This window comes from Asterias rubens, chromosome 12, assembly GCF_902459465.1.
Source record: "Asterias rubens chromosome 12, eAstRub1.3, whole genome shotgun sequence".
NCBI lineage: Eukaryota > Metazoa > Echinodermata > Asteroidea > Forcipulatida > Asteriidae > Asterias > Asterias rubens.
In genome coordinates, this window is record NC_047073.1 from 4974581 (window position 1) to 4990602 (window position 16022).

The following is a 16022-nucleotide window of genomic DNA, read 5'->3' on the forward strand; positions in this document are numbered from 1 at the left end:
ATACAGGAAAACGCGGTAAAAGTTTATTGTTATGCAGTTGGGCTTTGCGTTTGTAACGACCTCGAGCTATAACTTAAAGTATTTCCGTTTACAAACTGAAAGCCTACCGTCTGTAATTTCAACAATTTTTAAATTAAAACTTTGGATACTGCCCATTCTTACATATCCATATTATACGTGCCTGGAATCGCTCGGTCCAATTCCCACCCTGATCCATTTGCTGTCCGAAATCTTGAAACCATTGGGTCCCCATTATAATAAAATGGAGACCAGTTAAGCAACTGGATGCCCAATTTAGAACCATTGTCCGAGTAGGAATCATTGCCCATATTGACATATTATTTGAATTATTACTCAAATTGGGAGTCATTGTCAAAATAGGATTCATTGCCCAAATTGGGATCAATGTTCAGTGGAATAATAGTTGTCCTATACTTTGTTTTCAAATATGACTGACTTTTGTTGTCTAAATCACAATAATTTCTCAATGATATTCCATTATACGAAACCAGTTCTAGAGTATATGAATTAGTTACGAATAAAAACCCCGAACCCCAAAAAGAAAGACAAACAAAACAAACGCCCTCTAGTAAATAAACAAACGAAAACTGAGTGCACAGAAGTTAAGTTTACTTAAATAAGTAATGGGTCAAAGATCACACGTTTCCCCCAAACGCAACGAGAGAACAACTTTAAAGGCAGTGGCCACTATTGGTAATTTACTCACAATAATTATTAGCATAAAACCTCATTTTTTCACGAGTAATGGGGGAGAGGTTGATAGTATAAAACATTGTGAGAAATGGCTCCCTCTGAAGTGACGTATAGTTTTCGAGAAAGAAGTAATTTTCCACGAATTTGATTTCGAGACCTCAGACTTAGAGGTCACGAAATCAAGCATCTGAAAGCACACAACTTCGTGTGACCAGGGTGTTTTTTCTTTCATTATTATCTCGCAACTTCGACGACGAATTGAGGCTCAACATTTCACAGGTTTGTTATTTTATGCATATGTTGAGATACACCACATAAGAAGACTGGTCTTAGACAATTACCAATAGTGTCCACTGTCTTTAAGGTATATCCAGAATAAGAGAAGCAATAATTGTTAACATTGAGGGCGCCTTACCTGAAGCTCCAGTTGAGAGGAACGTCATCGTTTAGAAGCACATCAGTGAGACTACCTTTTGGACAATACTCCGTTGCTATGGCAACGTTTGGAACATCTACACATCCGCCCATGAACTTGCAGAGATTTGCGTGGTGGATATCCCTGTATAAAAGAGAATAACAGTTTTACAAACAATAATTAAAAGTAAAGGATTGGTAGAGCTGACATAGAATAGCTGCAGAGTGTTCATGTTTTGTGTGGTCAACCAATAGTCAAAAAGTTACAACCTAAAAGTATAATACAGGATTGTTAGAGATAACTTAAATAGTTGCAGACAGTAATCAAGTTTTGTGTAATCAACCATATGCATGAGGTATCCCCTCAGATGGAAGCTGTGAAAAGTTACTGTAGAAATTAATAAATAAGCAATATTGTTGTGCAAAATTGTGTTTTAAGAAAACTTAGTGAAAATTATAGGTTCAATCCGTCAGTAGAAAATAGTGATAAAGTTGGCAGAATTTTCAGTATCTAATCACATTGTCCTTTATTTTGGTTGTAATATAACGGATATCAACTTTTTAGAATATACCACCCCAGGTTTTTCCAAGGTAAGTACTATATATTGTACCCTCTCTTGATCCCAGACAAGGGAACAAACCAGGATCATGTTTGCCTAAAATTTCCTAAAACTTCGCCATGCTCAATTTAGATTAAAATATATTAATAAATACCTAAGACAGTTTCGCTTTTCCTATTGGTGGAGAAAGTGTCACGTGGGGGTGTTTAAACTTTTGATAATGACCATAGAGCTATGTATATAGCTCTATGATAATGACCAGTAACAAGTGTTGAAACATGGGCGTGACACGCGAGCGTGCACCTGTGTTTATAAGACAGTTTTTTCATTCCTATTGGTCGAGAGCAACGCACGGGACAGTTGTGCAACATCACGCGATACGCGTGACGCGCACAATAAGGAGTTGTTTAACCGAGGGCCTCACCATTGCATAGCTGGAGGGGTGTTGTGTTGAAAGAAATCATTTAACACTTATAATGTATGCATTTATTTTACTTTTTGACAAAAAGTTTTGATTTTTTTTGACCGAAAAGATATTTATGAATGGGAATCAAAGTGTGTTGAATCGGTTTTCAACTAGAGGTTTAAACCCGCCAAGGCCTGGTTCTTGATAATTTACCTCGATAATTTACCTCAAGAACCAGGCGTCGTTGGGAAACCACTAGTTGAAAACCTCTTCACCACACATTGATTCCCTTGGTCAATTTACCAGTATCGGCTCTTCAAACATTTATAAACATTGATGTAAATAATGTCCACATGTTTTTGGGACAATTAAGTATCAAGGAAAACAGATAGATTGCCAAAATGCCAGCATCAAGCTGGCTGTAGTTTATCTTGAATCGAAGGTATTAAAACAAGCCTGCCGGGGTGCAGCAGTTTTGTCAAAACAGGTCCTAACCAATGTTCTACCTAATCTTTTTTTAAAGGCACCCGACACTATTGGTAATTAGTCAAAACAATTGGTAGCATACAAACTTAGTTTGTAACGAGCAATGGAGTGCTGTTGATAGTATATAACATTGTGAGAAACGGCTCTCTCTGAAGTAACATATTTTTGAGAAAGAGGTAAGTTCTCACTAACAAGCTTCAGCTGAAGCAATTTTTTATTATGCATCTGAAAGCACACACATTTGTTCAACAAGTGAAGTTTTCCCCCCTTTCCTTGTGATCTCTTACAACTCTGACGACCAATTGAGCTCACATTTTCGCGGGTTTGTTATTGAATGTATAATGTTAGGATACACCAAGTAAAAATACTGGTCTTTGACAATTACCAATAGTGTCCTGTGCCTTTAAAGCAATTGAAACAAATATGAAGATTGCAACGGACTTCAACCTCGCCCGGAAAACCCCAAGTGGCACGGGCACTTTGCAGTGTTCAGGGGGCGGCTGAAACAACACTCCAAAACGTAATTGAATCGTCTGTTTTGCAACTTGTAACTGCACCGGTTTAGGGAGAAAAAAAGGGACATTAATATTGCTTCTGAACAAGAGCGATCCATGGGACAAAATTGCTACATCTCCTATGAATATAATGAGCTGGAATGTTATTAAAAAATTGAAATATAATAAGGGTCTGTTTTTTGAATTAGTTCGTCTCGACATGTTTTTGTGAACTCAAAATCACTGCACTATGCGCGTGTGTGTTTAGGCGTACTTCGTTAGTTTGCATTCACTCGCGTTTAAGTTGTGGGTATTTAATTTCGAGAACCCGGCAATGTTTTGTCAGAGAAGTTGGAAATGTTATTGTTGAACTGAAAACGAATAAACCTACGTTTAATTTTTGTCTGAAAAAGTCAAAGAAAAGTCAAGGAAATTGTAAAATAACAATCAGAAGAGCAGATCACGAATTGACGATACTCTGATAAATTTTAAGCCCTTTCAATATTATGTACACAGTACACGGTCAACCCTCCTACTGTCTGACAATTTAATATCATCCGCTATGGTTTAGCACAAAATATACACTATGGCGACCTTATGATATCATGTGGTGAATGCAGTGTTCACAGTCAACACTCCTATACTGTCTGACCATTCAATGTCATCCACCGTGCTGTTTTGAATGATGTATGCACTTCGACAGCCTGCAATTTTATATCATGTTGCAATTACATTATACACAGTTCACGCTCAACCCTCCTACTATCTGACCACTTAATATCCAGTGTGGTTTTGTACGATAGATCGACCATGTCAGACTGCGACATAATGTGGTGAATTCATTATACACAGTACAAAGTCAACCCTCCTACTGTCTGACCAATCCTTGTGCCTGTGTGTATTATATGCCATAGACCATGGTCAGACAGTCTCAGTGTGTGAATTATGTACATGTCTCTCTACATTGATGTGAACTTGTTCTCCTACTCATTATCAACAAAATAATATTGATAAATTTGCAAATTTCATAGACTTTTACTAAGTTCCTATACAAAAAAAGCTTGTCGTACACCATATCTCTCTCAAGTGTGAGTATGTGGACACTTGTCATAGCGTGGCAACAAGGTATTGCACACACACAAAACACAAACTGAAATTTTATTTTAAGGGCAGCAACAGTTTCCAGTGGACCTATTTCCATTCCCCCTTATGGTTGATCGGCACTCTTGAGTAGCAACTGTGTTTTTTCTCAAATCCCCTGACATCCCGTTCAGTCGATTTGCCCGTAAGACCGTCTAAGATTACGTCCGAAGACAAACCATAGACTTACGATCTTATTTTGGGACAGGGGTGTTTCTGACGCGAAAGGGGGTGAATTTGTCACTCCCAGGAGGCAAGACAAACGGCCTACGGATCACTCATGCGTTCAGGCTCCATCCTACTCTGCATGTAAAGTCCGAATCTAGATTTCTTGATCAGTTAAATTTAGAAATAAATGCCCTAGGATTGGAGTGATCTAGGGTGGACTTTCGAGTAAATTCATGCAAGTCCCCCATTCCTTGGCGATACAGCATGTAGCGATACAGATCGGGCGGTAATACAATTTGCTCCAGCGTTGAGTGCGCGGGCGGATTTAAGTAGACGATCACTCGCTCAGCAGCGGGGGAGAATAAATAAACGAAAAGGCGGGAAGAAATAAAACGCGCGGGAAAAGAAAATCTAGCAGTCAGGATCTTTATGGTGTCTTTATTGATGCAGCCACGTGTTGCGAATCGGAATTGATTTCACAAGTAGCGCACCGTGATTTCATGCATCGTCATATACGTTGTATGCTGCGGGAGATTGTCAGAGATACTTTGGCGGGAAGCAGTTCTGATTGCTTGGTCAGATTAACAAACAAATAAGAAGAAAAAAATTAAAGAAAAAGTGAAGAAAAAACACACCTCCCCGACGGACATTGACCGCAGGTTACTATCACCCTTTTTTAATCACACTGATTTTTGACTTGTGTTCGTGACGTCTGCGACTTGCTGTCTGTAGAGTCGTATTAAATCAGTGAAATAAAGCGAAAAAGCACTCTTTTTCGGCAAGACAACTTTGCCATATTGGTTTAACTAAGAAAATTCCCGCTTCTTATCATGTAAATCATGTTGTTTTTAAACAGAAACATCCGGAAACATCTACGGACGTTTTCAGGCGTGATCCCATTTGCTTTTTTCAATATCATTAGACTATGTATTTCTTTGCTAATAATTTCGTATTAAAAAAAAAGGAATCTCTTCTCATGAATATGTAACATGAGTCATGCGTGAAGAACGATCACAACCTAAACGCATGGTGGAAGCCGTCTAGAAACCACTGCTTGTCAAGAAGTCAACGACCGGCAAACGCCGAAGTTGACCTCTCCTTGTTGCACTCAACACGCGGAGGGAATTGCTTCAATTTCGACGCACAAGAAGTGAGGTATTGATTCGAAATAGCAGACAAGCAAGTCGGAATAGCAGCTGAACTGTTGCTTTCTTGAAAAAAAATCAGGGAAAACAAATCAGAATTTTGTCTGATTTTTCAAGCGAGGGGAGAACATCTGTTCGTAAATCACCTCGAAGCAGAATGTCCCCCGTGGACCGAGACAACTCGACACGAGTATTGCACGGGGAGTAGGCCTACTCATGTCCCGGACGTATGGTACCTTTGAATAATTGATCGCGTAGTTCTCTCTCTCAAATATCGGTTGGGTTGAAAGTGGAAATTTGAAAAGCACCGAAGTGGACGATAAAACGTGAAAACTTAATTGAAATAGCCCGGAGGTGACAACAAGAGAGTCCGCTCTGAATAATGTATAAATCAAGTTGGGTTTTATAAATTGTTGTTATTGCAAAGCAACAAAGGGTGCAAAAAGACCTTACCTGACTTGTTTGACTTCTTTGCGGATTCTTTTATCCAAGGCGAAAGATATTTTATTGATTATTTTGATAGCAATTGTCTGTCCGTTTCTGTAGAAGAAAAAAGAGGGGAAAATAAAATTGTACATCATTAATAAGATGCACCTTTTGACGTTTTAATATATTTTTGGATGAGCTGTGTGTAAATATCCAAGTGAAAATATTTCGAAAATCTTGAAGGGGGGGGGGGGGGGGGAGGACACACACCGATTCATTTGATTGATTATTAAATTGTTCAGATTCATCTCTATTTGCTCGCAAGTTTCAACGAATGGGATCCATGTGTGCTGGCTGACCATCCGGAAGAAAGAGACAGTAGTGCCGGTCGAATTGATGGGGTCAAACACAAATTGTGACGGGTGTCATAGTTTACATGAGGTCATGTACGGGTCAAGTAAACTGGTGTTGAATCAACAAAGAGGTGAAGGATCTTGTTCGAATTTCCATATTTTGGTATTATCTGTGTCCCCATAACGCTGTGTTTAATCTTTCACCCGTTTCAGATAGGCGTGACACTGGCGCGTCTACCCAAATAGATTAGGAGCGACTCTATGTTGACCCACATTAATTTTGGTTTTAGACAGGCGAACTTAAAGGAACACGTTGGCTTGGATCGGACGAGTTGATCTATAAGAAGCGTTTGTAACTGTTTTTTTTTTTTAAATATAAAATGCATATGTTTGGAAAGATGTTTTAAAATTAGAATACAATGATCCACACAAATTTGCCTCGAAATTGCGTGGTTTTCCTTTTACAGTGCGAACTAACACGGTCGGCCATTTATGTGAGTCAAAAATTTGACTCACATAAGTGGCCGACCGTGTTGGTCGACGAGGTAAAGGAAAACCGTGCAATTTAGAGGCATGTCTGTGTGGATCATTGTGTTCTACTTTTACAACATCTTTCTAACCATATGCATTTTATAACAAACCGTTACAAACGCTTTTCAAAGACCAACTCGACCGACCCAAGGCAACGTGTTCCTTTAACATATCCTTTACATTGGCTCGGCTCATGCCAAGTTTGACGTCTAAAACCAAGACGCTCCAGAGTAGTTTCCAACGACTGCAACAGTCGATCTTTCGACTTCCAGCGTGTCCAGTCGATCCTAACTGTTTAAGATGTCGAACTTTTCATGTACTTAATTCCGAATTATGTCTGAAACAGTACTTATATAAGACTCGAGGAAGTCACGAATCATCTACAGTAATCATATTTTGTTTTAAAGTGCTATAGTATTCTATCAAAGTATTGCTTATAGAATATGAATGTTTTGCGAGAGGAAGATTCTCTGTACGGCTATGATTGGATGTTGGGTCAAAGGTCACATGCTAATTTGACTATGAATATATCATGACGTACAGTATTCCAGTCTGGGCGAATAGCTGCTTCTGGTGGGCCACAGACGCCAACCCACCAATACTTGACGCTTCATTGTCTGTCCTGACGCTTATCACGCTGCCAGTGTACCCGCGTAATCCAGTATCTGAAACAAGAGAATGACAGTCACCGTCAATTAGAGTCATAACATGAGGCCGTCCAAATGTTCAATATTCTCATACAAAACACGATGCCGGTTCTATGCCGACTTACTCTAGCCTATATGGCGCAAGCACCAGTTAATTTAGTAATCTTTTTCCGTATCAAATCACAGCCAGTTCTTCGAATCTTGACTTTGGTTTCTAAGCTATAAGATAATATAAAAAATATTCCACCTGTATGCCAATACATTTAAGGAGCACAGCATGAGAAGATTGTGAAAAGGGGGAAGGTCTTTGGTTCGATTCCAAACAAGGCAACTAGCCAATTACCAAAACAGCAAAGCTATTACCAAACAGCAAAGCAATCCTCTGTAGTAAGTTTTGTGTAAACTTAAACATTCTCTCTTATGAGTTATGGTGGTTCTGAAAAGAACTCGACGTTTCGAACAATGTGCTCTGATTGTCTTTGTGTGAAATTTCGACCACCATGCTGTATCAAAGCTTACTATCGTACATTGTGTTACCACAAACATTACTAAGATTTGTATCTCCACCATGTATAATGTTTCAAATCCTACCCATGTGTTTCAGCAAACCTTGCTAGATTGTATCTCCACCATGTAAGGTTTCAAATCCCACTCATAAAACATGGTGTTACCACAAACACCCTCCATCAAGCAAGATTTCAAATCCTACGCATGTACATGGTGTTACTGCAAACCCTACTAGATTGCATCTCCACCATGTAAGTTTTGAAATCCAACTCTTGCACATGGTGTTTCACAAACATTACTAGATTGTATCTCCACAAAGCAATATTTCGAATCTTAATCATGCACATGGTGTTACTGCAAACCATAATTGTATATCTACAATGAAAAGTTTTAAACGTGTTAATACTAAGTTTCAACACAATGTAAAGGGCTTCATTTCTATGGACTCCAGTGAATTAAACTCATGTTAATCACTTCCGGTCCACCATTACAATAATTACTTTCCAACTATCCCTTTTCTGTATGAGTTTTTCCAGACTGTCATTTTTTTTTTAAATCTCAAGGCGTGAACATTCATTGCAATCTCTGCCCGATTCACAGACATGAAAGACAACACCATAAGTGAGGAATGTTAATCCATGTCATGAAGTATTGACTGATTACAAACAGCCCTGTCAAGCATGCTGTTTTCTTTTCTCTTGTTTTCATCACTCTTCGGCAGAACATTTTTGTGAGCTTTTCCCAAGGCATCGTTTGACCTCTGACCTGGTTTAATGTCGTCATAGTTGACGATCCAACTCTCGTCCCAGAGCATCTTCTCCTGCCTCCAGTAGAAATACTAAAATCAATCAAGAAGAGAAAGAACAGCGTGTGAAAAACAGGTTGGATGAGGATACATGTTTATATTCTGTTCAAATTTGATGGGATCTTTTCGAAATCACGGCGTTAGCTTTAGCTCCAGTTCAGGCCCAAGCTTAGGCAACAGCTAAGGCTCCGTTCGCCGGGTTTTAAGCCCCTCAACCGTATGCCAACGTTTAAAAACTTACGCAGCCTAAGCCGGGGCTGAAAGTGACGATTTGCAATGCAAAATCAAAATGGTTCTGCTTAAAAACAGCGAGGGCGCTGTCCTGTTACATCACAAGAAGAAGTCGCCGAAAACAATTCAAACGGTCGCAAATAATTTATGCGTGTTACTTTTGGCACGTGTGATGGTATTCAATAAATATTGGCAGGCTGGATTTTACATCTTTGTGTAGTTAACTTACAGACTGAAGAAATATTTCCCAAATCGCTATAGTTTAGGAATATCAACACTTATTTGTTTTCCCCAAATTATTTTTGATAAAAGGCAACGACGCTACTGCTCCGTCGAAATTAATGTGGCACATAACAAAAAAACCTCAGTCAAAACCTCTCATGGAAAAGAGTATTAGGTTAAGCCATTTGTGACCCCAAAATAAAGTTAACAGTCTACAAATTCAGTGACAAATTGTGTGTGCGTCAAGTTAAACAATTACCCAATACTCCAGAATTTTGGATTTGGTAAAATTGTCACTGGCCAGACAGGTAATTATTGTAAATCTAATCATTGGACATAATCGTCAATCTGTCAATAATGTTACAGCTGCTTTGCTTCTGTCGTCACAAAAAATGTTCTCATGAATATGCAAACTTGCGTTCAAACGCCCTCAGCGATGTTATTGTTATCAAGCAAAATTGAACTTCGCAGGTGTTACCGGGGTTGTGTACCTTTAAGCATCCGTGGGCAAAGTAGAAATGCCAACGTTTGAGGGCGAGAATTCCCTCTTCATATGACAGGCCCGTTGGCGAACTGAGCATAGATTATTCACGTTCAATGAGCAAAATCATAATTGTTTGTCAGGAGTATTTCTATAGGGTGCCTTTGTCGAGGTAGGCCTACGCGCTGCAGACTTCATCCATATAAATCTTTGAGCTCTGGAAGCGCCATCCAACAGATAAATTACTGCAGGATGATGGCATCATAAACGTATGATGTCAATATCATCACATGATTTATCTTTGGGATGACGACACCCTGAGATATTTTGTCTTAGAATGACGACACCCTATAGAAGGATATGCCGGCTTCCCTATTTTTGTTATCCTGGCAGGTCGACATCAAGACTTCGCACGAGAAATGTATCAAAATAACAATGGCATTTTACACAATTTTAAAGCCAGGTTTGCAATTCCTACCACTTCCACAAGAAAGAAGTCTTTCATGAGAAATGAGCAAATCAAAAACCGAATTTGACATTGGAGCTCCTCTTTATGTATAAATATGAAGTTGGTTTTAAACAATAGTTCAAACTATAGCTTTATTCATCGTTCCTTTGAAAAAACCCAAGTACATGTATTTAATTTCTTTGAAAAACAAAAGGAAACAGAAAGACTGACAAGTACAAGACGGTTTTGTGAATGCATTGAGCTTGAAGAAACAATCAAGAATAATCGACAACATAACTGAAAAGAAAGTTCCCCCGCCCCGCCAAAACCGCCCCCCTGAAAGAAATAAAAACCCTCCATAATAAATTGTGTTGTAAGTATTTCATAATCATATTAATTCCATTTTTATCGCTGGCAGAGGTCTGGTTGTACACATCTTAAAACGACAGTTTTTATACTTTTGTATAAAGGACCTTGACATCCACTATTTGCAACTTGTATTCCTTGTGTAAATGTCTAAAGATTTACAACAAATAAAATAAATACATAAATGAAACAATGAGCTGATTGATTTTTCCCCTTTAAACCATCAGAGCCCCAGGCTTATAAAATACCAACGCTATATATCACCCGAAATACTAAAAATCAATTGAAGACGAGCTCCCAATGATTAATGTTGACAGGCTGGTTGTGATCTCTCGACCCCGTCAGGGCCATGTCCCAAAGCTAGCGGGACTCTAGCGGGACGTCAACCCCCTCACAGGCAGGCCGCTCGAGCCCCCATCGGGGGTATAACACCTACCATGGCCGCTGGTCCGTCCACGGTCACCGACGAATACTAACAAGACAGGGTAATCTCCTTATATAAGATGCTACACATCACCTGCTCGCTGAGACTACATCCAGTATTATAAGAGCCTTGGTCGGTCGCCTCTTTCATTTGTGTTTAAAGTGGAACGCCATTGGCACAGACGCATCCATTAATTTATTTATCCACGAGGTTATTGTTCTCGCAGACATATTCCCATCACTGTTATGTTTTTTTTTATGTATACAAATATGATAAAGAATTGTTTTGAGTTTCAATATCATGAATATGTAAACATTATAAATCTTTAAATGTTATATAAATATTATACTTATATACTTGAATGTTAGAAGCATTTTAAATAATATATTTTGACCCTTTTACTATTTGATTTAATATATTATTGAAAGGCTCTGTATACATTATGTAATGACTCCCTCAACTAAAGCCCAATAAAGGCAGTGGACACTATTGGTAATTACTCAAAATAGTTATCAGCATAAAACCTCACTTGATAACGAGTAATGGGGAGAGGATGATAGTATAAAACATTGTAGATAGATAGATAGATAGATAGATAAAAGGTTTATTGACAATAGCCATCACAGCATAAAAACTGAATTGCAACTATGATACAATATTTTAAAAAGATTAAAAGGACATCATTAAGAGAACAACAATTAATATACAATTTTTTTTTATATAAAATACACAAGCAAAAAGGGGAATAAAATTAAACAGCAACCACACACCTTTGGCAAGACACACACCACACCAGCACACACAAAAAGGAACAAAAACGCATGTGAGAAAAGGCTCCCTCTGAAGTGAATTTTCCACGAGTTTTATCTCAAGACCTCAAGTTTAGAATTAATTTGAGGTCTCGAAATCAAGCATCTGAAATCACACAACTTCGTGTGACAAGGGTGTATTTTCTTTCATAGTTATCTCGCAACTTCGACAACCAATCAAGCTCAAATTTTCACACGTTTGTTATTTTATACATATGTTGAGTTACACAAAGTGAGAAGTGTGGTCTTTGACATTTATCAATAATGTCCAATGTCTTTAAGGCTGACGACAGAGACAAGAGGAAGCCATTTGAACTCTCGAAATTAAACATCCTGTCGTGTTTCAGTCATTCACACTTTCATCGCTTTATATTTTTGTTTTGTCCGTGACACACTTAATCTTCCACTCGCGTCGAGCATCGATGCGAAGGCACCGATTACGGTCGCTGTAGCTCTGCGCAATGAGCGAAAAATGACGTTTTTACATCAATAGAGATTCAGATCAATCATAAATTATGCTGATTTTAGTGCCACGTTATTTATAGAGGCTCCATGGTCAAGTATTGCATGGACCAATTTTTGTAGAATCTCTACGGGATTGTGCAAGCCATCTCAAACCGAAAACACGTGTGAAAAATTCCACAAAATCCCGGAAAGATATTTTTCAAAGCTTTTAAAAAAACTGTCAGTCGGGATTTTGGGAGATGCGTCTGTTGAAACCTAAATGATTGAATGGTTCACTTTAAAGAAAGTAGCAACAATAAAAGATAACGTTAAAGGGCATGTATAACATCTGAAAGATTGAACATATAAGGTTCCCAGATTTGTACATAACTTCTATACAATTAAAGCCCTATTAACCCGCGCCATCTTGGATTGTAATTAGAAGGTCCAGTGGTAGGTCATCCCGGTAAAATCCTGGCGTCCTGGGTATAATGATGGCATGAAAGTCTCTACACTTTCCAAAGATCGTCGGAGTTGGAAGAAGCTTAGTCGCCAGCTCCGAAGCCGAAGGATGATGCTGATGGTGCACCGTAACAAAACCAGTTTTGCCCATGAAAAGGTTCTATACCATTTTGCCAAAGTACAGTAGACAGATGTCAGAAAGTGAAACTTTCATTATCAGACACAAAATTCAACCAGCATTTTAACTCGTCATTTTGACAAAGACAATAAAAATGCAAAAAAAAATCATACAAATTAAATCTAACTGAAATTACTTTGCAATAAAAAAGTACATTGCAATAAACAAGTATATTACAATAAAGTACAGTTGTACATAAAAACAAGCAAATGAAATAAATGAAGAATACAGCAGTAATTAATAAATTAATTGAAGCTAATTAAAATTAGAATTTTTAATGAAAATTCAAAAAATGCTATGTAAAAACAAAAGAAAAAAAGGGAGGTATACATTTTAGCAAAACAATTAAATAAATAAAAAATATTATTTTCTCGAAATGCCGCGGCATGCCGGTACCATCATGTTCAAACACCCAATGCATGTAATTCCCTTATCAAGTTGTTTTAGTAACTAATTTTCTTCTTTTCTCCCCACTTATTTATTTTCAGGCATTTATTTTTATATAATTGATCTCTATTGTCCCAATATGAGATACCATTTTGTGACAATGGTGGGCAGCTACAAAACCAGTATTGGTCCAGAAAACGTTTTCTATATCATTAATTTGTCAAAATGGTGTGCAGCTATACAAAACCAGTATTGGCATGATTGGCCCAGAAAAGGTTTTCTATGCAATTTTGTGAAAATGGTGTGCAGCTACAAAACCCGTATTGGCCCAGAAAAGGTTTTCTATACCATCTTGTCAAAAAGGTGCACCGCTACACAACTAATTTCGGCCTACTAAAGGTTTTCCACCATTTGCCGAAAATGGTGCGCAGATACAAAACCAGTCAGTATTTGCCCAGCAGAAAAGAAAGAGAGAGAGAGAGACAGAGAGAGAATGAGGAGGGCATGTGACGTTTTGCAACATAATCTTGTGCACGCTAAACATTATCAAAGGACAACCATTAATAATATTCCATACCGATTTCAAATACAACTTCTACAATATGATTATCACCCCCGTTCTGATCCTCCGAATACCAGCCTCACCCCACATTACGATTCGCAACATGTGTATACTAGATCCTCATATAGCGGGGTACCGCGCGAAGCGCGGCATCGCGCTAGTTGGTATAAAGATAGTAATTAGGTAGAACACATCCATTGAAATAAGCATTGCCTAAACGCTCTAGTTTTGGAGAAGTGAGTGAAATCTGGAGACAGTGCTGTTTTTCAGCCAAATTGCTGGTGACCCAGATACCGATGAGCTAAAACTTGTACAAGTTTGTTATTCCATGTCTTTGTTGGGTCACCCAAAGTGCGGATTCTGGTCTTTGACAACTAGTGTTTGGCCGCAGGCTTTCAAATAGATTGACAGATCAACCAACTAGAGAGTTCTGCGAGGACGAGATTTACTATTCCAGGAAGAAAATCAGGGAACAAAACCCAAAGCTTCCTGTGCTAACACAAGAGTTATTTTCCCATGCTATAGCACTGTAGTTTATTGCCCCGATACTGCATATACAAGTTGTCCTGTGTTGCAGGCCCTTGGGGTTAAAGGCAAGATAACTAAAACGTCCTTCGATTCCAAGAAACCAATTCAACTCAACAAGTATATTACCTTCGAAATACTTTTCCCTGATTTAATTAATAGGTGGCTTCTTAATTAGAACCCAGACCCAAATTAAGCCAAACCCTAAATGTAGCCCAAATCTGCAACATTTAGCCCCTGCTCCCGATGCAGCCCAAACTACGTACCTAAACTTTAGCCCGGTCCTAGCCCCATCTCTGTATGATGACCTAAATTTAGCCCCGGTTCTAAATGAAGCCCCAAATTGTGTACCTTAAACTTCCCCTCCAGCCCTCAATGTATATCCCTGTCACTATCTACCTACATATTTCTCGGTTCTAAACGTAGACCCAATACGTAGCTTAAGCCCAGCTGTTAATGTAGCCCAATCTCTGTGTCTGATTTGAGCCCCCGCCCCAGCTCAGCACCTACATTTATTTTGTCGTCATTGAAATATTGTGTTGGATTATACGTGCAGTAAGATGACAAATTCCTCCAGCTGTTAACTAGTTAACGGGTTACGTACCAAATTCGCTATAATAAACTAGCTTTCTGGCGTGATGCCGTCCAAAATTCCTACACCTTCCTTCCATTATTACATTTTGAAACTCCAGCCGTCGATCTCACCAAACTCTTCCTAACTTTAGATTAATCTTAGGACTTAGAACGAGTCCCAACCCTGCACTGTAGCATGCAAACCTTAAGATCAGTCCTAAGTTAGGACGAGTTACTTGTCCTAACTCGAGATAAGATTAATCCTAGCGTTTCGTGAAATCGGCTGCAGTACAACACGTAGTTTTTTATTAAAACCTCTGGACACAGAACTGATTGGTAAACTTGTTCGTCCGTCCTGGTACCTCTCCTGGTAACAACAACAAGAAAGTTTGCAAATCTTACCCCAATCACCACGCAGAAGACCGCCATTACAAGGACGCACGAGCAAGCAATGGCGGCAACAGCTCCCTTGGGCAACGGACATCGGTCGCAATCCGCGGGGCATGTCGAACAAGTTTCGTTCTCTTTGGTCTCGCAAACACCATTGCCACAAACTGAAAGAGATAACAGAGAAAACAAATACATAAACAATAACTTTAATTTCACTTTTCTGAGAGTCCTTGGCTTCACAATAATAATAATAACACTCAGAATATGAAATTAATATCATATCAGGATGTTGAATGACATGCCTGATACTTCACGGATTCAACGAGGGAGATTGCCTCCATGCCCTCTGGTCATTGCCTGGGTGCCATTTAAATGCTACCAGTAGAAATTTAGAATTTCCCTTTAGGAAGAAAATGCCTTGGTGCCCTTGCCCTTTCAAAAACGCGATGGATTTCGGGTGCGCTATATTCTTACTTGTTTTGCGCAGTGGGCGCAACAAGAGAGGTGAGCAGTCGGGCGCAATCTTGCCTGCTTTTGTTTTAAATGATTCCCACTGAATAGCACTATGTCAGTGGCATATTCGTAGTGCAGACAACAACATTTAGTCGGGGCGTGGGAGGGTGGGGGCGTAAAGTTTAAAATGGGAGGTTCCATTAATTAAGCCCACACCTTCCAATTACGTATGCGCACCGCTTGTCAACCTCTTCCCCAAAATACTAACGTC

At 38.9% G+C, this 16022-nt stretch overlaps 1 protein-coding gene across 1 annotated transcript in view; it reads right to left on the reverse strand.

Moving 5' to 3' along the window:
* Nucleotides 1–15493, reverse strand: part of LOC117297701 (atrial natriuretic peptide receptor 1-like) — a 53054-nt gene extending 37561 nt beyond the window's left edge. Inside the window, exons 1-5 of the mRNA XM_033780848.1 lie at nt 15311–15493; nt 8757–8829; nt 7379–7502; nt 5981–6067; nt 1130–1273 (exon numbers count right to left, since the gene is read on the reverse strand). Of these exons, the coding sequence (XP_033636739.1) occupies nt 1130–1273; nt 5981–6067; nt 7379–7502; nt 8757–8829; nt 15311–15493 (611 nt within the window). The remainder of the gene's footprint in view (nt 1–1129; nt 1274–5980; nt 6068–7378; nt 7503–8756; nt 8830–15310) is intronic.
* Between the last annotated feature and the right edge of the window lie 529 nt (nt 15494–16022).